The sequence below is a fragment of the Phaseolus vulgaris genome, chromosome 7 (assembly GCF_051622355.1).
Source record: "Phaseolus vulgaris cultivar YP4 chromosome 7, ASM5162235v1, whole genome shotgun sequence".
NCBI classification, from domain to species: Eukaryota; Viridiplantae; Streptophyta; class Magnoliopsida; order Fabales; family Fabaceae; genus Phaseolus; species Phaseolus vulgaris.
Window position 1 is genome coordinate 3,090,039 of NC_143504.1, and position 19,390 is coordinate 3,109,428.

At 32.1% G+C, this 19,390-nt stretch overlaps 3 protein-coding genes across 4 annotated transcripts; 1 reads left to right on the forward strand and 2 right to left on the reverse strand.

Annotated features, from left to right (window-relative positions):
* Positions 1 to 1,501: 1,501 nt before the first annotated feature.
* On the reverse strand, positions 1,502 to 7,082 carry LOC137828798 (2-oxoglutarate and iron-dependent oxygenase domain-containing protein CP2). Of its 2 annotated transcripts, XM_068635500.2 has the most exons (9): positions 6,749 to 7,080; positions 6,094 to 6,141; positions 5,639 to 5,815; positions 5,390 to 5,540; positions 5,193 to 5,279; positions 2,463 to 2,587; positions 2,063 to 2,181; positions 1,788 to 1,899; positions 1,502 to 1,706 (listed from the first exon to the last, which is right to left on the reverse strand). In XM_068635500.2, the coding sequence occupies exons 1-9, from the start codon at positions 7,028 to 7,030 to the stop codon at positions 1,683 to 1,685; spliced, it is 1,125 nt and encodes a 374-aa protein (XP_068491601.1). In that variant the 5' UTR covers positions 7,031 to 7,080; the 3' UTR covers positions 1,502 to 1,682. The 2 variants fall into 2 exon arrangements, with proteins under 2 accessions (XP_068491601.1, XP_068491604.1); XM_068635503.2 differs by lacking the exon at positions 6,094 to 6,141 and having other exon boundaries at positions 6,749 to 7,082.
* A 1,290-nt stretch (positions 7,083 to 8,372) lies between these two features.
* Positions 8,373 to 13,166, reverse strand: LOC137828566 (2-oxoglutarate and iron-dependent oxygenase domain-containing protein CP2). Its single transcript, XM_068635186.1, has 9 exons — positions 12,672 to 13,166; positions 11,803 to 11,850; positions 11,240 to 11,416; positions 11,000 to 11,150; positions 10,805 to 10,891; positions 9,752 to 9,876; positions 9,395 to 9,513; positions 8,733 to 8,844; positions 8,373 to 8,634 (listed from the first exon to the last, which is right to left on the reverse strand). The coding sequence occupies exons 1-9, from the start codon at positions 12,954 to 12,956 to the stop codon at positions 8,599 to 8,601; spliced, it is 1,140 nt and encodes a 379-aa protein (XP_068491287.1). The 5' UTR covers positions 12,957 to 13,166; the 3' UTR covers positions 8,373 to 8,598.
* Positions 13,167 to 16,268: 3,102 nt separating this feature from the next.
* Positions 16,269 to 19,077, forward strand: PDE345 (Aldolase superfamily protein). The gene is made up of 6 exons (XM_068635187.2): positions 16,269 to 16,620; positions 17,278 to 17,547; positions 17,641 to 17,750; positions 17,827 to 17,917; positions 18,062 to 18,331; positions 18,429 to 19,077. The coding sequence occupies exons 1-6, from the start codon at positions 16,492 to 16,494 to the stop codon at positions 18,705 to 18,707; spliced, it is 1,149 nt and encodes a 382-aa protein (XP_068491288.1). The 5' UTR covers positions 16,269 to 16,491; the 3' UTR covers positions 18,708 to 19,077.
* Positions 19,078 to 19,390: the final 313 nt, after the last annotated feature.

A 19,390-nucleotide genomic window follows, 5' to 3' on the forward strand; every position in this document is an offset into this window, starting at 1 on the left:
GAAAAAGCAGTGCAGAATTGCTTTGAGTGCGTGTTACAGTGAAGATTTGGAGGATCTAACTGTATATAAAGGAGTGAATGAAGAAGCTAACTAACATAAACATGATCCTAACAATAATAACTAACACTAACAGAAATAACGAATCAGTTATTATACACATTAATTCCACACAAATCATTGCTACAGCTGTGTTTAGTTTAGTCTTTGACTATATATATTTCACACCACTGCATGCATGACAGTATAAGTGCTACAGAAAATAATTACATGAGAAATAAAAGTCAAATATGTTTGCTTTTATTATTTTAATTTAATAAATTATTTTTTGTACAACAAATATCCAATTCTGTTTATGATTTTTTTTGTATTTATTAATTGGTGGTATGCCAAAATTGAAGAAATTTGCAAAATGTTACTCATTCACCTTAACAACATCATTATTGCTGCCAGACCGAAGTCTTGGTTTAATATATGATGGAAAACTCTATTTTGTATATTTTAAATGAGATACGAAAAATTTGTATGTATAATACTTCCTCTTTTTGTTCAGAAAAACATAATCAGCTCATTTTTTAAATGACATAAATAAACTAATTTCATACATAGAAGTAAGATAAATATAGTGTGTGTATATATATATATATATATATGAGTTAATTAGCTTGTTAGGAGAAATTTTAACCAACTTAGGCTATCAAACTTAACATGAAAGTTTGGTACAAACTAGCTTGTGTAATACTAATGCTTCTTATATATAAAAAAAAGTGGAATTAAACCTTATTCATAGTTTAAACTACCAAAAAAAAAAAGAATTTGGCGATTGTTAAACCACAATAATTTGTTTTCCAATAGATTTTCTTTTATAATTCCGCCTCATCACACAAATTTCTTTTACAATTCCGCCTCATCGCACAAATTTATTTTACAATAAGGATTAATTTTGAATAGTAAAGTTAAAAGGAAGAAAAGTTACCGTGGAATAATCTAAAAATAAATAAAAAATAAACAAATCAATTTTTTTATTTTGTTCCATGTATTGACTTAGATTGTACAATTAAATCTTCGTCTACACAATCTAAATGACTTTCATGTTGTACAATTTAAGAGCTAAAAATACTTTTAATTCGGAAGTCAAAATTGACTTTTGCATTGCCCAATCAAGAATGACATAATGGAAACTTTCATATTTATGGAAGTGTAAAGTCATTTTTAACTTCAAAATTACACAATCCAAAAGTCAATTTTTTCTTAAAAAAACTTTTGAATTGCAATATCTAAAAATTATTGCTGACTTTTGGATCAAAAGTCATTTTTTGGCTTCTGGTTTACACAAATTAAATGGCTTTTAGATTGGGCAATTCAAAACCAAAAAAAGTATAATTCAAAAGTAAAAAATGATAAAAATGGAAACTTTCATATTTATGGAAGTGTCATAGGGAGGTGGAGGAAGACATAGCCTGATTAGAGTTAAGAGGCAATACCCCAAACGAGAAACCAAAAGGAAAAAAAATTAGGAACTTTAGTTCCTTATTATCATTAGCAAATAAAAAAACACTATTTTACACTGTGAAACGAATGCCTATAACTTTCAAATAAAATGTTTCATTTCGTAAAATAAATCCAGAATCTAGAAACAAAAAAGAAGCTCATCAACTATACAATGTGCAAGTGCACGAAGCCGACTATATTTCCCTCTTCAGTAATTCCTGCAATGTGAATGAAGACATGGAATTAGTTTCATGGAAGATGAAAGCATTAACATCAATCTTTGTTGTTCAATATGTTACCTGTTGTGTGACCATAAGCGATAGCCGCTCTCTCTCCTTCTTCTTGCGTTTGCATTCTCCACACCAGCTAGGAAAATCTCTCTGATATTTCTTCAACTCTCTGAAAGCCGAACTGTGACAACAACATGAAGGTTCATGCATAATGTAAATTGACAAGAACTATGCTCATGATTTGCAATCCAAAGTTACAAGGGGACAAGTGTAAGAATTTTGCTGCTTTAGTGAAAAGGGGCCATGGTATGTTAATTTTTTGTAGTAAAAAAAAGTGTAAACACCTTCTACACCAGATGATTAGATTCATCCTATTCCCAGATGTTGTAGATCTTGCGCCATGTCGTTGACGACCAGGATGAAGAACTGCGTGTCCTGGAACATGGGAATAATTGAAGATCTCCTACAAAGATATGTTGGTGTTATTTATTTAACAAAGTAAACGTCTGCATGAAATTTCTATACAAATAACTAATGTAATACTCTTTTGTCAATATCATGTTTCTAATATTTTCGTGATGCTGTTGAATTTCGGTATGAAACATGAACTTGTGGTGAGCATTGTTGTTCTTTCTTTTAAGTTTAAAACAGAATTTAGCTACATGCTGGAGATCAATGTAGTTAAATATAAATTGTTCAGCATAAGTACAATTTCCCATGACAGTAACAAGGTAGTAATCATACCCCTGGTTGGGCATTTGAAAGTACATGTTCTTCACATCGAACACCCTGGAAGAACACTTCTCCGCCAGAAAATTCTTTTCCCAAGCAAATATTTAAGGAGACTTCTGCGTCATCCACATGTAAGCCTGCAAAAATATTGCTCTTTAGTTCAACTAAAACTCTCGGGTGTCAGAAGACTCCTTACCATGCAAAGTGTAGGGGAGGGTCGTTGTATGCATATGCAAAAAGACTATTTTCAAATTTAAACCCTTAACCAACCAAGAGGGTACGTTTAAATTTACTAAAGATAGGCCAAAATTAACCAAAGTATCATTGACAGTTAGAGTGAACAATCTAACCTACTGAGTATTCTCTGTCCATAAACTGAATAACTTCACGCCTATTTAAACAACCTACTATCATGTATATATACTCTTTTACATAACTAATGACAGTTATTTTCCACACATAACTGCCATAATTGTCTTGATGATTAGTTCCTATCATTACTGCTTGCTGAAAAAATCAGCCTTGCTCCCAAGCTGAAAGTTGGAAACTGGTTTTTCCACATTATCCATATCCACTTCAATAACAGTTACTTCTCCATCTTCATTTAGGGCTTCATTATCTCCCAAGATTAGCAATCTTAATTGTTTCTCTGCAAATTGATGTAAGGGATAAAACTTTTCTCCATGCCTAAAGCATAAACCCTTGTTTTTTCTTTTCCATCAATAATTCGGATGTTAAGTGGCACACACCTTTATTGATGTCTGCTGAATTTTGTTGTTCACACTTTATTGTTCTACCCAAGAATGGTACAGATGAAGAAGTTCCTTTGTTTCGGTCAGATTGATTGATATTTGGGTTTGATCCTGAACTGAAGCAATTTTGGGTTCCAATCCACGCTGCAATCCTCACATTTGTAACAATAATAATTGATCCTATATCACCTTGAGGACCATGCAACGACTTTTTGTACAAGAAGATCCCATTCTCGCATGCCAACCTGCACTCCCTGGTCCAAATACAAATGCATTTGTTTCTACCTCTATATTCTGTGCATTAGCTTAAATTCTTGTTTAGGTTGAAAAGTTTGCACCCAGAGCTTATTTTCAGGATGCAACCACCCAAAAAATAACCCAAATATTGTACTTCAGGTAAATTGATTAACTTGTCCTAATTTGGATTTGAACCTAACTTATCTCTATAAAACCAACTTTTAAGATAAGGTTTCCACCTCATCTATAAATTGTATTTTTAGTCATATCACTGGTTAATGTAAATCTAACCCCCACCTTTGAGGTTGCAATTAAGGTAACCAACCTCCAAAGAGGTGGCAAATAAAGTGGGCTTGGACTGATCCCAATTAAGGCAGCTTACAAACAACTTGTGATGGAGAAATTCAAATGCTACTATAAACTCTTCCATCGATCTTTCCTGTTGCAACAACTAGGTCAGTTCTTGAAAAGGTTTTTCATACTATTGCCCCCCCAATCCGTGTCACCATTTGCTGCTTCAACTTCTCCCATGTAAGTCCATCTTCTATTTTCTCTCAATAGATTAAACCAATGGATAATAGAACCCCTCATGCTTAACTGGGCTAATTTAATCTTCACTAATATTCTAAATAAACTTAAGTCTTTTCCTTGTAATCCACCCAATAGGGTCGTCTCCATTGAAAGATGGCAGTTCAACTTTCTTAACTGCCATACAGTACTCATCTATGTCTAAAAATGGTTGAACTTGAACCTAATCCTCTCCCCGGTTCTATGCTAATGATCTGACACTTTTTTCTTCTTCATGATTGCCCATTAATTTTCTCACATCCAACAAAATTTCTCAAAATTTGCCAATTTCTAGTCACGCTGAACCCTACCTTGCAGCCCTTCCAATTTCTCTTTCAATTCAAAAGGTCTAAATATCACAAATGTCATCATCTTTCTTTCCTCTGCTCACAAGAATTCCCTCCTTGTGATCCGGTAGGTCAAACCAAATTGATAGAACAGTAATTCATAGAAGCAATAAAAGACAATATTGAACACTACAGCCATATACATGCTGCCAGAGACAAAAAGTATCCTATCCTATTACACAGATACAGCAATGCACTTGTTTTCCCAGAGACAAAAGTCTCCTACAGAGAGAACTCAGTCCACAAACCAAAAATAACTTGACATACCTGATAGAACTACCAGAAATTATTTTCTTCAGTAAATTTCCATAACTGTCCCTGACAATCAGTTCCTATCACTAAACTTCAGTCATTTAGCAGGGGGGTTTAAAGTTTTCATTCTTGAATTAGGAGGATTATAAAATATTTATTAAAACGAATAAGTATGAATAGAGTTTCATGATAAATTATCACTTAAAAGGCTCTCAGATTAGAAGAATATATAATTTTACCCCCTCAGTCCCACCCCCAAAAAAGATAAGGTATCTTCATTACTACATAAAAAATTATTAGACAAAACAAGGATATAAGACATTGTGGCTAACAATGTAACAAAATTAAATATTTGATACAGTCAGAAAAATCTAAAGCATTTGTTTTCATATCCTTTAGTTATATAGTCAAAAAAGAATCAAAATCTGTAAGATAGGTAAATAAGCGCATATTCCATCAAGGGTATGATTAGAGTAAAATAACACAACTATACATAGACATGCTTGAAACATTAGACTCCATTTAGGTTCAAAAAAGTTATTACAGATTGCATCTACAAAGCAGAGATCAAAGTTGGAGAAACCTACCAAGTTCTACGTCTTTACTGATTCCATATTCAACAACAAAACCGTGGTGAGAGTCCAGCGAGGATCCACCAAATTCACTGTAGAAAACTACAAAAAGAACATTCAAATTGCACAAGTGCATCCACGACATTATATCAGTTTCTTCATCTCAGTCATCATTTTTCAATTTGTTCTCATTAATAAAAATAAACAAAAACCTCGTGATATCGGATGTATGAAATCACTCATAAATTTGTCAAGCATGGTTTCCAGACCAAAATCTTCAAGAACAACACCATGTTTACTCATTGCATTAGGGCGCATGATTCTGAGCTTGGTACCACGAACCCATCTTTCAAAATTATCAACCTAATTAATCAGAAGTTGATAAGAACACGAAACACTAACATAGGATGGATAAAATTATATATGCATGAAAAGGACAGGAAAGGAATGAAATGTGATACCTCAGACATCAGTTTTTTACAAAATTGCGGTTGAAGCATTTCAAATGTATAAATTCCTGCACTAGGTTCAGCCATTATACTTCTAAAACTTGCTTCGGTGTTCTCTTTAATTGCTCTGAGAAATGATGGCCTGAAAAAGTTCTCAGCATCCATAGTATATATCTCCCTATGCAGTGGCTGTAAAAAAAAGTGAATAACCAGTAAGATCGAGCAACATTGGAAGATCATGCTACATACAGAAGGGAGAATTCAAAATTTTCTAATGCTAACATGTCCTCATTCAAAATTCTCACAGACAAGTACCAAATAAAATATGTCTCCTGTTAAAAGTGTAGGATAAATTATTCCATCAGCACCATCTCCCACGATTTCAGAAAGAATCATAAAAGGAAACCATCAAAATACTCAATTTACAAATGAGCAAAACTGCCATTTCATATCTGTTGAAAACTTACTGGATAATTCAATATGATCTTTAGCCTGTACTCCCTCAGCTTTTGAATCTGTTCAATCCAATATAAAATAACAAAAACTCAAAAAGTGTGAACAATAAAACCAATCAGAACAAAATACCAGGAAAAAACAAAAGAAACACATCTCCTCCGCCATACCAAGAATAACTCCATATCCACAAAATAAACAAATAGCATGCTCACTTATCATCACCGTTTTAGGCTAACTAGTAAAATTTGTTATGCCAGAAATCAAATAACACGTGTCATGACATCTTCTAACACAACTCCGGACAGAAATCCATATTATTTAGACTTCTACACTATAGAAAGTTAAGCTTCAGTAAAACCAGCATCTTCAAATCATGCATCGCCATTCAGCAGTCAAAAGTACAGAATCATCCAAATTGTTTGCTGACAATCAAGCGAGCCAAAATAAAGCACAACTCAAATTCCTACTCTCCCGATTTCCAAATAGGAAAAAAAAAACAAAATTTTCTGAAACAAAAACATCAATGCAGGCCAGGCACCAACAAGGCAACACAAACAAACGAGACTTTATTGATCAAGGACAAAATAAAAATGAAATTTTGATTGAAAAAACAAAAAGGGTACCCGTGTGGGGCATTATTATTGTTATAGTGACAGTGACACCCACCCGATTGCGGTCATTCTCAGGAAAATAGCGAAGCAGAATGTTCCTCATATACCGAACCTTAACCTCACGTGAGAGATTGAGTATGTGAGGAGGCAGATACTGCTCCAGTGAGCCGAAGACGTGAGGATTAAACTCGAGTTGAAGGTCCTCATAGTTTTCGGAGTTGTGATCTCGGTTGGGGCTTACGCAGAGCTTATCGGAATTCAAATTCATCACTCTCGCTGTCACGTGTCCATCGGAGGGTCGAGATTGCTGTGGGGCACTGTGCTGGCTCTGCGACATCACGCTCTTTTCACAGTGACATAAAAGGGAATGAATGAAGGAAGAGGACGATGCGTATATATACATTTACATATTGGTAGGTAGAACACAATGACTTGTACTTTTTAAATTTTAAATTTCTTTTTATTTTAAATGTAATTTTTAGAGGTTTGTGGTCAAATTAAAATTTATAAAAATAAAAAATTAATCTCATAATATTGAGATAAAACGAGAATTTTTTCCATAAACCTCGTTAAATTCTGAATTGTTTATTCAGTTATTTGTGATGGTGTGTTCTTTCGTACATTTTTTTCATCAAATAACATCAGAGTCGGGTTTACACTAGAGTTCCAGAGTTCGGATCATCAGAAATTAATATTTTTATAATGTTAATATTATGTATTTATATTTTTTTATTATTATATTAATTGTTTTGTTTTATTTATATATTTATTTATTGTTTTTAGATATCTATAATTTATTACCAAATATACGTTTAAAACTTTACGTTTACCTACTTTTGCAGTTTCAAAGAAATATTTTCCTTTTTTTAATAACTTTTGATATCTTTTGAAAAGTGATATTTTTTTAAAAAAATCTAAATGTTAAATTATTCAAAAATATCAATCAAAATGTTCAATTAATCAATTGTCCAATTTTAATAATCAATAATAATTAAATCATCCGAGTATTGAATTAATTAAATGAATAACAATGAATCCAATGAAAAATTATGTTGGTCTTCTACTCGATCATTAATCCAATCCTGAATTAACCAATCAGTAGTTTTAACTAAAAATCAATTATAAACCCTAAAATGCATAACAAAGGTAATGTAACTTTAATTGCTTGAAATCATTACCTAACTAAACTATTGCAAGTAACACAATGACACAATCAAAGTTATAAACCTTCCACGAGTCTTTGAAAAAACTGATAAAAGTGATTAGAATTCAATTGGACAGAGTTTCACTCTTGGAAATTTCACTGCTGATTTGTAAAAAATAGGCCCATTTTACAAGAAACAGTGGGCTTTTGAAGTGAATCTATTTGACGAATTAATTCATTAATTTGTGGGGGTAAATCAGTTATTCAAATATTTTAATTTTCTGAAAATTTATTGAAAAAGTTTAAATACATGTTTGCATAAACAATATTTTCTATAAATATTTTTCAAAGTCCATTAAGTTGCAAGATTCATCCCATTTTCAAAAAACTCACTCAAATAGAACAAAATGTTGAATTTTTGAATTTATTGAAATTGTTTGGTCAGAAAAATGTCCTAAGATTTTGGTCTTGTGGGCATGCTTCCCTTAATCTTCTGAGAAAGTAAAGAGGCAAGGCACCAAAGGAGAAACCAAAGAAAAAAAAATGAGGAACTCTAGTTCCTTATTATCATAATCATTAGAAATGAAAAACATTAAATTATAACTATTTTCTTCTTTGGTTCATGTAACCCTATGAAATGGATGCCTATTACTTTCAACATAAAGTACATTTCATTTGGTTAAAGATAATCCAGAATTTAGAGACAGTAAAGAAACTCAGCGGTGAGAATCAACTATACAATAAGATTTGCTTCTGCAACTTCACGAGGCCGATTGCATTTCCCTCTTCATTAATTCCTGCAACACCATTCAAGACACAGATTTACAACATTAACAATGACATTAACCTTAGAAGATCCTTCAAGTTCAAGGTGGTTGTTGTTAACTAGTGTTACCTGTTGGGTGGCCATAACTAACAGACGCTCTTTCTCCTTCTTCTTGCGTTTGCATTCTTCACACCAGCTGGAAAAATCTCTCCGATATTTCTTCAACTCTCTAAAAGCCGAACTGCGTGACAACATGAAGGTTTATGCATATGTAATTGACCACAACTATGCTTACAATTTGCAATCTAAAGTCACAAGGGGTATGCTGGATTAATTTCAAAAAGGTTCGGACACTCCTCTTAAATGACTTGTCCGTGTTGGACACATATATCAGATACCGACACTCATAAAACACATATTGATGAAGTGTCTAATTCAGAAAATATTTGTTGGATTTTTTACCATTCTAATACGTTTTAACACAATTCTAAAAAAAAGAAATATATTAATTTTCTAAAAACTCAAACTTATTGTATAAATTTTTATTATGTTTATAAAAATAAGGAACAAATTATTTTGAGCTAGTCATGAAAAACATTTTTCTACTCCAAAAAATAATCTGAAACATACTTGTGCACATAAATCTTTATTGTCAATTTATATAACATATAGATACGTGTCTCCGTCCTACATTTTAGAAATTATACATATTTCCGTGTCCGTGTTGTATCAGTGCCTATGTGGCATAGGTTAATTTCCTTCTACACCAGAGAATTAAATGATGCAAATACCTTCTACACCAGAGAATTAAGTTTATCCGATTCCCAGATGTTGTAGGTCTAGCACCATGCCGGTGACGACCAGGATGAAGAATTGCATGTCCTGGAACATGGTAGTGATCGAAGATCTCCTACATACATATGTTTGGTGTTATTTATTTAACAAAGTAAAGATGTTCATATGAAATTTATAAACTTCTAACTAATGTGATCATTTTTGGTCAATTTCGTGTTCTGATATTGCCAAAACATAATGCTATTCAATCTCAGGAAGAACGATATGAAACGTACAACTCAGATACATGCTGGAGATCAATGTAGTTAAATATAAATAATTCAGCTTAAATAAGAGTAAGGTAGTAAGCAGACCCCTGATTGGATATCTGAATTTACATGTTCATCACATCGAACACCCCGGAAGAACAGTTCTCCGCCAGAAAATTCGCCTCCCAGGCAAATATTTAAGGATACTTCTGAATCGTCCACATGGAAGCCTGAAAAAATATATGCACTTTAGATTTCGTCAAAAGCACATAAAGCTAATTTGTTGGGAGAGAAGTAAACAGAGACAGGCACAACAAAGCATGCAAGATACACTTGCATACTATACAGAACATGTAAGCATCTAAGGTAGGCAATATAAGAGGAGAAAGATCTAGCATAGAATTGAATTCATGAGAGAAAGTATTTAATAGTCATGATTTGGGATGGATTAACGAGTTAGGCAACAAAAGATAATTTTATAGTAAAAGAATTGATACATTTAAGTTCAACACTAGATAAGCCAAAAATGACAGATGTATCAATCATAGTTAGAGTGAACTTGAATTAATTGAATCTCCATAATAAACTAAAGCAAACTTCAGTTATTTTAGATGGAAGATATAGGAGGGTGGGTTGAAGTTTTCGTTTTGAATTAAGAGAGTCACAAAGTATTGTTGAAATGAACAAGGGCTGATTGAAATTTCATGATAAACTATCATTTTTCCTTCCATTCTAAAAAACTGTTGAATTAGAGAATGTATACATGTAATGAAAAATTTACCCTCCAAAACCATTCATCCAAAGAAACCCTTAGGGGGAAGATCAGATACCCTACTACACAGAAAAAGAATACAAAACGGGCATATATGGCACTGAGGCCGAAAAATATAAAAACTGAATATCTCAGTATTTCAAACAATCTGAAAATCTAATCCCTTTTTTTCTTTCTTATCCTTTTTGTGTGGCCTAATAGAAGAATAAAAATCAGCAAGATGAAAGGTAATGTGTATACCATAAAGAGAATTTTCAAGTATATTAATATAAAACTATAAATAGATTTACTTGAAACATTAAACTCCATTAAGGTTCAAAATATCTATTACAGATCCCAGGCAATAGCCTACACACAAAGCAGCGACCTAAATTTTAGAAACCTACCAAGTTCCACATCCCTATTGATTCCATATTCAACAACAAACCCATGATGAGAGTCCAACGAGGATCCACCAATTTCAGAGTAGAAAACTACAAAAAACATCAAATTGCAAAAGTTAGTCCACATTATTAATAGTAGTTTCTTCATCTCAGACATATTTTTGTAATCCATTGTCATTAAGAAAAATAAAAAATAACCTCGAGACAAAGGACGTATGAAATCACTCATCAATCTGTCAAGCATGGCTTCCAGGCCAAAATCATCAAGTACAGCACCATATTGATTCATTATATTAGGTCGCATGATTCTGAACTTGGTAGCATGGACCCATCTTTCAAAATGATCCACCTAAACAATCAGAACTTGATAAGAACATACATTGATCTAGATCGGATAAAATTATATATGCATGAAAGCAAAGTAAAGAAATGTAATACCTCAGATACTAGCATTTCACAGAATCGTGGTTGAAGCATTTCAAATGTATAAATTCCTTTACAAGGTTCTATCATTATACTTCTAAAACTCTCTTCTGTATTTTCTTTAATTGCTCTGAGAAATGATGGTGTGAAAAATTTCTCAGCATCCATACTATATATCTCCCTGTGCAGAGGCTACAGTCAAAAGTGAATAACCAGTAAGATTGAGCATGATCAAAACATACAAAAAGGAGACAGGAAGGATGGCTGTTCTTGTTTCAGAAAATTCAAATGTTAACATGTGCTTTTTTACTGGCATTTCAGTTCTCTGTGGCTGTGATTGAAATTCATGTCCACAAGGGCCCAAGTTCAAATGACGTTAACAGCACGAACACGTGCAGATCCAAATTCTCACAGATAATAGATACCAACCAACTAAAGTTTGTCACCCTAAGTCTAAGAAAAATTATCCCATCAACAGCATATCCCACAATTTCCAAGAGAAACATAAAATGAAACCATCTAAATTTTCAGTTACAAACGAACAAAACCGCCATTTTGACATTCAATAGAAAACTTACTGGATAGTTCAACATGATCCTTTGCCTGTATTCCTTGTGCTTTTGAATCTGTTCAATCCAAGATAGAGTAGTAAAGTCAAAAACTCAAAAGAGTGAACAACAAAACCAAGCCAAAAACAAAAAATACCAGGAAAAAATAAAATAAAAACATCTCCATTATCATACTAAGGATGGGACTCATTTATCATCACCTATTTAGGTTAACAAGTATTTTAATAGAAATGGAAACTTAATAAATTTTCTAAGACAAGTGCAGATAGAAATCTCTATCATGTAGACTTCTACACTTGAGAATAATAAGCTTTCAAAAACCCGCTAACAATACAAGGCAGATGAATCATTTTTCAAGATAGGCACACACAGGCAAGCACTCTCAACCGACAAAAGAGTATGCCAATGAAAGAAAAGATTGACCTTTTTCCTAAGAACTAAGAAGACAAGACTAATAACATAAATGATTAGGAATCACATCTTTGATGAAAGACCAGCTTGTTAAACAAACATGGCCATCTTCACAACATGCACCCGCATTCAGCAATCAAAATATAGAATCATCCAAATTGTGTGCTGCCATTTAAGAAAGACAATATGCAACACAATTCAAATATCTACTTTTCCCAATTTCCATCAAATTTTTCCCAAACCAATCGAGAATGCAGGAAAGACAGCAACAAGGTACCACAAACGAAAGGAGACCCTATTGACCAAGGGCAACATCAAAATGAAATTTTAATTAAAGAAACGACAAAATTCAGCGCTCCCAAACTCCAACACCCATCTGGGCCCTTCATCGCACCGTTATTTTTCAAACACAGTGGAAGTCAACAAAAATTAAAAGTGCAAGAGTCCAAAATTGTAGTGACACCCACCCGAATGCGCTCACTCTCGGGCAAATACCGAAGCAAAATGTTCCTCATGTACTGAACCTTAACCTCGCGTGAGAGGTTGAGCATGTGGGTAGGCAAATACTGCTCCAGAGAGCTAAACACAAGAGGGTTGAACTCCAATTGAAGGTCCTCATAGTTTTCAGACTTGTGATCTCGCTTGGGGCTTATGCAGAGGCTGTCTGAACCTCCCACACCCACGTATACATTGGAAGGACGAGGTTGCTGTGGGGCACTTCGCTCCAAAGAAACATTCTTGTTCTGAGACATGACGGTGTTTAGCAGAGAGGAAGAGAATGAAAGAAGAAAACCCAAAAGGGTGATTGTTGTGTGAATTCAGAGAAAGCGTTGAAGGGGTTCGAGTGTTAGAGTGAGGGTGGTGATGTTCTCACTACCCTTCAATTTCATCGTGTCTCTCTGGTTTTGGTGGGTTTCTGAGCTCAGTGGTTTTTCTATTACGTTATAAGAGAAAAACATTTCAATGTCTCTTTGCAATAATCTTTGCATTTATAGGCTTTACTATTTATTTATTTATTTTCATGAACCTTCTTTTGTATTTTTTTTTAGTCCCTTTTCAAAAAAAATAAAATTTGTTTTAGTTTTTAAATTTGTATTCCTAACACTTTTTATCATATCTGACAAACTACACTGTAAAGTATCTTTAACAAAGCTGTTTATATTGATTAAAGTTATAAAAAAATTGTTTAATCAATGGTATTATTGCAGAAAACGACATATATAGTTGTATATAAACAATATTGTTTTAAATTAGAAAAAATATTTTAAATATTCATAATAAGTTAATTATAATATCTATAAAATTAGAGTGAGTACTAGGTTTAACAACATTACATAGAACATGAACAAGCCATAATAAACATTAACATTTGAGTGAATTTTTATATAAAGTACGTAAACCTAACATTGCAAAATCCATGGAAATAAAATAAATTATATATTTTTGGATATTATTGGTAAATAATGTTCACCCGTGTAAATTTAATTAAAAAATTAATGATTTAAAATTTCAATAAAATAATAAATTTTAAAATTAATGCATAGTAATTGATGAATTGCAACAGGCCAAATACTCATTAATAGCATTGAAATCCAATATGTTTCTTCAAACATTTCAAACTTGTTTTTTAGATATTCATTAATTAATATAGCATGATTTATTAATGAAACAAATATATATATATATATATATATATATATATATTCTTTCCTTTTTATTTCTCTTTTAAGATTTTGACATGATTTGGTTTACACTCTTAAAGTTTTTTCCACACATTAAAACAATATTAACTATGCATTTTTTTAAACTTTTACTAAAATAACTTCACTCTTTCAAATAGAGGATTACTTTGACAATCTAAAGATAAATTAAGAGGAAAAAAATAATATTACATTTAAAAATTAGAACATCAATGAATGTGTATTCAATTTTTAAAAGACTAAAAATGTACTAATGAAAAAAAGTCAAAATAAAATATAATAATATTTTTTTAATTCAGTAAAATACTAAATATAAGTTAATGAAGTTTAGTTCAATTGATTAAATATAATGTCGGTTAATTTCTCTTGTTTGCAAGCAATTTTATTTCAATCTTTAAGTTTTTATTCTATCTTCTCTTTACTTTTGTCATTAAAAATCTCATTTTTTAGAATTTGATTTTGCTCCATGGTATTTGGAAGGCTAAGGTTTATCTATGTTGAATAATTTACCTTACAGTTTATAAGTGTTGAATGTTCTTCTTATTTGAATAAGGAATTTATTGAAAGAGAAAAATTTTAGGTAAGAAAGCTACGAATTCTAAGTAAGGAAGTTATCTTAGGAGGTCATAATGGAGGTAAACTCTAAACTATAGTTTTTTTTTTTTAACGTTTTATTAGAATAATATTATGTTGTAAGTAGAGTTTAGAGTTCTTATTAAATATAAAACATTTGAGTTGAATTTGAAGAATATTTGTTGGAAGTGTATTTAATATTCTCCAATTGCATATAAAATTGGTGTGTTTAGTATTTTATAGTCCAATGTAAAATATGAATAACTCCAGTTTATCTTTATCTATACTTATATTTTTCATTATAACTGTTTGTATTGTACACAAAATTATTCCTATTTTATTTTTATTATTTTGTAATTTTGTGATTTCAGCTGTTAACAAAATAGTTTTTAAGTTTTAAAAAATTATTTTTATTTATTACCACCTATTAGTTGCTAAATGTCCACTACCTTTGGGAGAGTGGAAAAATCTTACAGTAATGGAAAATAAAAAATACCACAAATAGTATAATAAAATAAATGAGGTTAAATTTGAAAATAACACGTGCGAATTTGGTTTTTCTTCTACCTTTCTTCATTTTACAGGAAGATAATATTTACTATTCACATGTATATTGAGATCGTTCTCTTTCTCCACAAAACTCTGGATCAAAATAACATATATCCTCTCACTTCTCACTTCTTTGTCCTAAGAGTTTGTTGTTTGTTTTGTTTGGATTGGAAAAAGAATTTGAGGGAGTAAATTTGAAATGATTTAAAAAGAAAGTAAAGTTGTTTTGATTGAAATATCTTATTGTAAAGTTGTGAGGAGATTTTATTGAATTTTGTAAATAATGTGATGGTTATAGAAAAATAATAATAATTTATATTATATTATATATTTAATTATATTTATTTTATTATAATATAAATGTAAATATGAATGAATTAATAATATAAAAATATAATATTTATTTTATATAATAATTATAAATATATATATATATATATTAACCATTTATATATAAACATATATATTCTAAACAGTAAATCTTTGCAAGAGTGTAAAGTAAAAATTCTGAATTGTTATTACCTTGTTTTTTGTTTTTTATTTTTCCGTGCCTTCATTCTTGGAAAAACAAACATGACATAAGAGTTTATTTAGATTGGAGAGAGGATTTGAAGGAGGAAAACCACTCCCCCTTACATTTATAGTAAAATATTAATATTTGTAATAAAAAAAATTAAAAATTTTCCTTAATGATAATATAAATAAAATGTAAAATATTCAAATATTTTCAAAATTAAAAAAATTATAAATAATTAAAATATTAATATTTATTAAGGTGTAAGGTGAAGTATGAATATAAAAAAAACATTTTTTTTTAAAAGAATAGATTTGGAGTATCTAAAAGAAATGATAAGAAAGTGAACTTGTTTAAAGTCAGATATATTAGTATAAATTTGAGAAAAGATTTTTTTAAAGTTTGTGAATAATTCAATGACCGTGAAAATATAATTATTATTTATATTATATTATATAATTAATTATATTTATTTTATTATAATATAAATATGAATGAATTAATAATATTAAATATAATATTTATTTTATATAATAATTATAAAATATATATTTTTAACCATTTATATATAAATAAATAAATATATATTTTTTGAACCCTAAACATTTACAAATTTTTTTATTACGAAGAATAAATCTGAATTATTATTACTTCGTTTTTTATTTTTATCTATAATTTCCGTCTGCCAAAAAACATGACATAAGTAACATTAGAAAAGGACTTTTGTGTTTGAAAATATAAAGTTGAAAAGAAAAAGGGAAAGTGGGTTGTTGATATTGCCGCTTGAGAAGTGTCTCACATCACCTACCGCGGAGTGACCGAGAAAACCAAACCAAACGCTTCATCTTTCTTTTTCACATTTTCTCTTTTCACTATAAAACCTTCAAATCACAAACACAACACAACGCAACCTTCACTCTGCATCGATCAATCTCTTCACTCTCAACTTCCATGGCCATGGCTTCTGTAAAGCTCAATACTTTCTCTCCACAGTGGATCGCCCCCACCACCTTCTCTCCTCGCCGAGTCTCTCTCCCGATCCGCGCCTCTTCTTACCAACAAGAACTCGTCCAAACCGCTGTTAGTACCAATACTTTATTTTATCTTCTTCTTTCTTGCCCTTCATCAATTCGCTTCATTTCCAACGTTTTTAAGCTGTAAAGGTTTTAACTTTGCTGTTCTTTCGTACACCCTTTGTGCATGCATATTTTGCTTCTTTTGGTCGTTTGTTTGTTGATTTTGATTAGTTTGATTCATGATTTACTGTGGAATGAAATCTCTCCCTGGGTTTGACTTTTTAGTATTACTTTAGTTTTTGGAAGATGCTTTCGGTTGCTGTTTTTCTGTGTCGATTTGGATTCTAGTTGGTATTTAAAACGACGATTTTCTTGACTCTTTATCATTCACAAGTTTTATTTTTTCTTCTGAACTTGATCCATTCGCATAGGTCAGAATAGATTATCTCCGGTGATATTATCACACTATCACTTCGGGATCTTAACCCTTCAGTGAACGTAATCAATATACTATATTTATTATATAAAGTGTAAGCTTAAAAGAATTAATGATGAGATCGTGAAGCAGGATCGTCTCAATTTTATATTTGTTGAAGATGATTCGTTCCCAGGGATGCATAGCTAGATGTAGATTTCTTTTGATTAGTTATTGATTTCTTTTGATTAGTTATTGGTTTCTTTCTGGGTTGTTGACTGGCTTTCTTGTTTGTTGGTTGTATAGAAATCTATTGCATCTCCTGGGCGTGGAATTCTTGCAATTGATGAATCAAATGCAACATGTGGGAAGCGTTTAGCATCCATTGGATTGGACAATACTGAGGTGAATCGCCAGGCCTACAGGCAACTTCTTCTCACCACACCTGGCCTTGGTGAGTATATTTCTGGTGCCATTCTTTTCGAAGAAACCCTTTACCAGTCAACCACTGATGGAAAGAAATTTGTGGATTGCCTCCGTGATGAGAACATTGTTCCTGGCATCAAAGTTGATAAGGTTTGTTGTTTGAGTTTGTCAATGGTGTCATGTCTTACTGTTTAGATTTAGAAGTTGGCTCGGTGGTTACATTTTTAGATTTGCTATTTTTAGGGTCTGGTCCCTCTGCCGGGGTCAAACAATGAATCATGGTGCCAAGGGTTGGATGGATTGGCTTCTAGATCTGCTGAATACTACAAGCAAGGTGCTCGATTTGCCAAGTGGTAAGTCACTTTTTCTTTGTGAAATTTTCTTAATTGAATGCATTGAAGGTGAGTTTAAAATTGTTTTGATCTACAGGAGGACAGTTGTTAGCATTCCATGTGGTCCTTCTGCATTAGCTGTTAAGGAAGCAGCATGGGGACTTGCACGTTATGCTGCTATCTCTCAGGTATTCTTGCTCCCATAAATCTCTGTTTGCTGAAATTAGCTGATAATAGAGTAATGTACATATATTTGTCATTTATCCTTTCTCAAGAAATGCTTTTCCCTCACAATGGACTCATCCCCTGGCTCCACTTGTTCTTCATTGCAGGACAATGGTCTTGTGCCAATCGTAGAGCCTGAAATTCTTCTCGACGGAGACCACCCAATTGAGTGGACATTGGAAGTGGCCGAGAAAGTCTGGTCAGAAGTCTTCTTCTATTTGGCTGAAAACAATGTCCTTTTTGAGGGAATTTTGCTCAAACCTAGCATGGTTACACCGGGGGCTGACCACAAGGAAAAGGCTTCTCCAGAAACCATTGCTAAATATACTCTAACCATGCTTAGAAGAAGAGTTCCTCCTTCAGTTCCTGGAATCATGGTACAGCAACCGGTTCTTTTGTATTATTGCACTTAATAAAGAATTTGAAATTTAGAACTACTAAAGTAAACAGTAAAAATGTTGTTTGTTTTCTCAGTTTTTGTCTGGTGGACAATCTGAAGCGGAAGCCACACTAAATCTGAACGCAATGAACCAAAGCCCCAACCCATGGCATGTTTCTTTCTCATATGCCCGAGCTCTTCAGAATACAGTGCTGAAGACGTGGAAAGGACAGCCTGAGAATGTGGAAGCTGCTCAAAAGTCTCTTTTGGTGCGCGCTAAAGCAAACTCCTTGGCTCAACTTGGAAGATATTCCGCGGAGGGTGAGAGCGAAGAAGCAAAGAAGGGAATGTTTGTCAAGGGCTATACCTACTAAAAGTTTAGGTGTCTTTTTGGCCTTCAGTTGTTTTGTTTTAGCTATTTCTCATTCATCTTGGCAGTGAACGTGAAGGGGACTTAGATGTGTTTTAGTTTTTTTTTTCAATTTCTTGCAAATGAGTTTGAATAAATTGAAGCTAGAAAGAAAGGTTTCCTGGTGAAATGGAGGTTGGGTATTAGGAAAAACCCAAATAGGACAAAAAAACAGAAGAAAACAAGTTTATTACATATTTGCCTAACAGATTTTGTTCTTGGCAGCCCAATATGTGATTGAGACATAACATTGGCATGTTTAATCCGCATTTGTGTGTGCCATATTTTGTAAGCATTTAAAAAATGATAACAATAAGCCACTTCTTTTTCTCATAGTTGCTTTTATTCCTGATGAGCGCGATATGCAATTAATAAACCCTGCTGCTGCACTCGCCTATGAAATCAGTGGGTCAGAGTTATGCATGTATACTTCTGGTTAATTTTAAAATTTCTTTTATTGTCCAAATAAAGTTTTAATCATAACTTGGTCGAAGATTAAGATAAAGTACTAAATATGATTTTATGGTAAGTCTTTTTTTTTATATCTAGAATTGATTCGGGAGAAGTTTGTTGAAGCAAACTTTTTTCCATTCTTTTTTCTCGGATACACAACATTATTATCGAGAAATATACGATAAACCAAAAATT

Bases quoted from the DNA above. Each gene is read 5' to 3' on its own strand.
- LOC137828798 (XM_068635500.2), bottom strand. From the start codon at position 7,030: ATGTCGCAGAGCCAGCACAGTGCCCCACAGCAATCTCGACCCTCCGAT. The intron at 5,541-5,638 runs GTATCACATTTC...CTGATTAATTAG, and splicing joins GTAAAAAACTGATGTCTGAG to GTTGATAATTTTGAAAGATG. The intron at 5,280-5,389 runs GTTTTTGTTTAT...TTCTTTTTGTAG, and splicing joins CATACATCCGATATCACGAG to TTTTCTACAGTGAATTTGGT.
- LOC137828566 (XM_068635186.1), bottom strand. From the start codon at position 12,956: ATGTCTCAGAACAAGAATGTTTCTTTGGAGCGAAGTGCCCCACAGCAA. The intron at 11,151-11,239 runs GTATTACATTTC...CTGATTGTTTAG, and splicing joins GTGAAATGCTAGTATCTGAG to GTGGATCATTTTGAAAGATG. The intron at 9,514-9,751 runs GTCTGCTTACTA...ATATGTATGTAG, and splicing joins ATTCAGATATCCAATCAGGG to GAGATCTTCGATCACTACCA.
- PDE345 (XM_068635187.2), top strand. From the start codon at position 16,492: ATGGCCATGGCTTCTGTAAAGCTCAATACTTTCTCTCCACAGTGGATC. The intron at 16,621-17,277 runs GTTAGTACCAAT...TTGGTTGTATAG, and splicing joins AAGAACTCGTCCAAACCGCT to AAATCTATTGCATCTCCTGG. The intron at 17,751-17,826 runs GTAAGTCACTTT...TTTGATCTACAG, and splicing joins GGTGCTCGATTTGCCAAGTG to GAGGACAGTTGTTAGCATTC.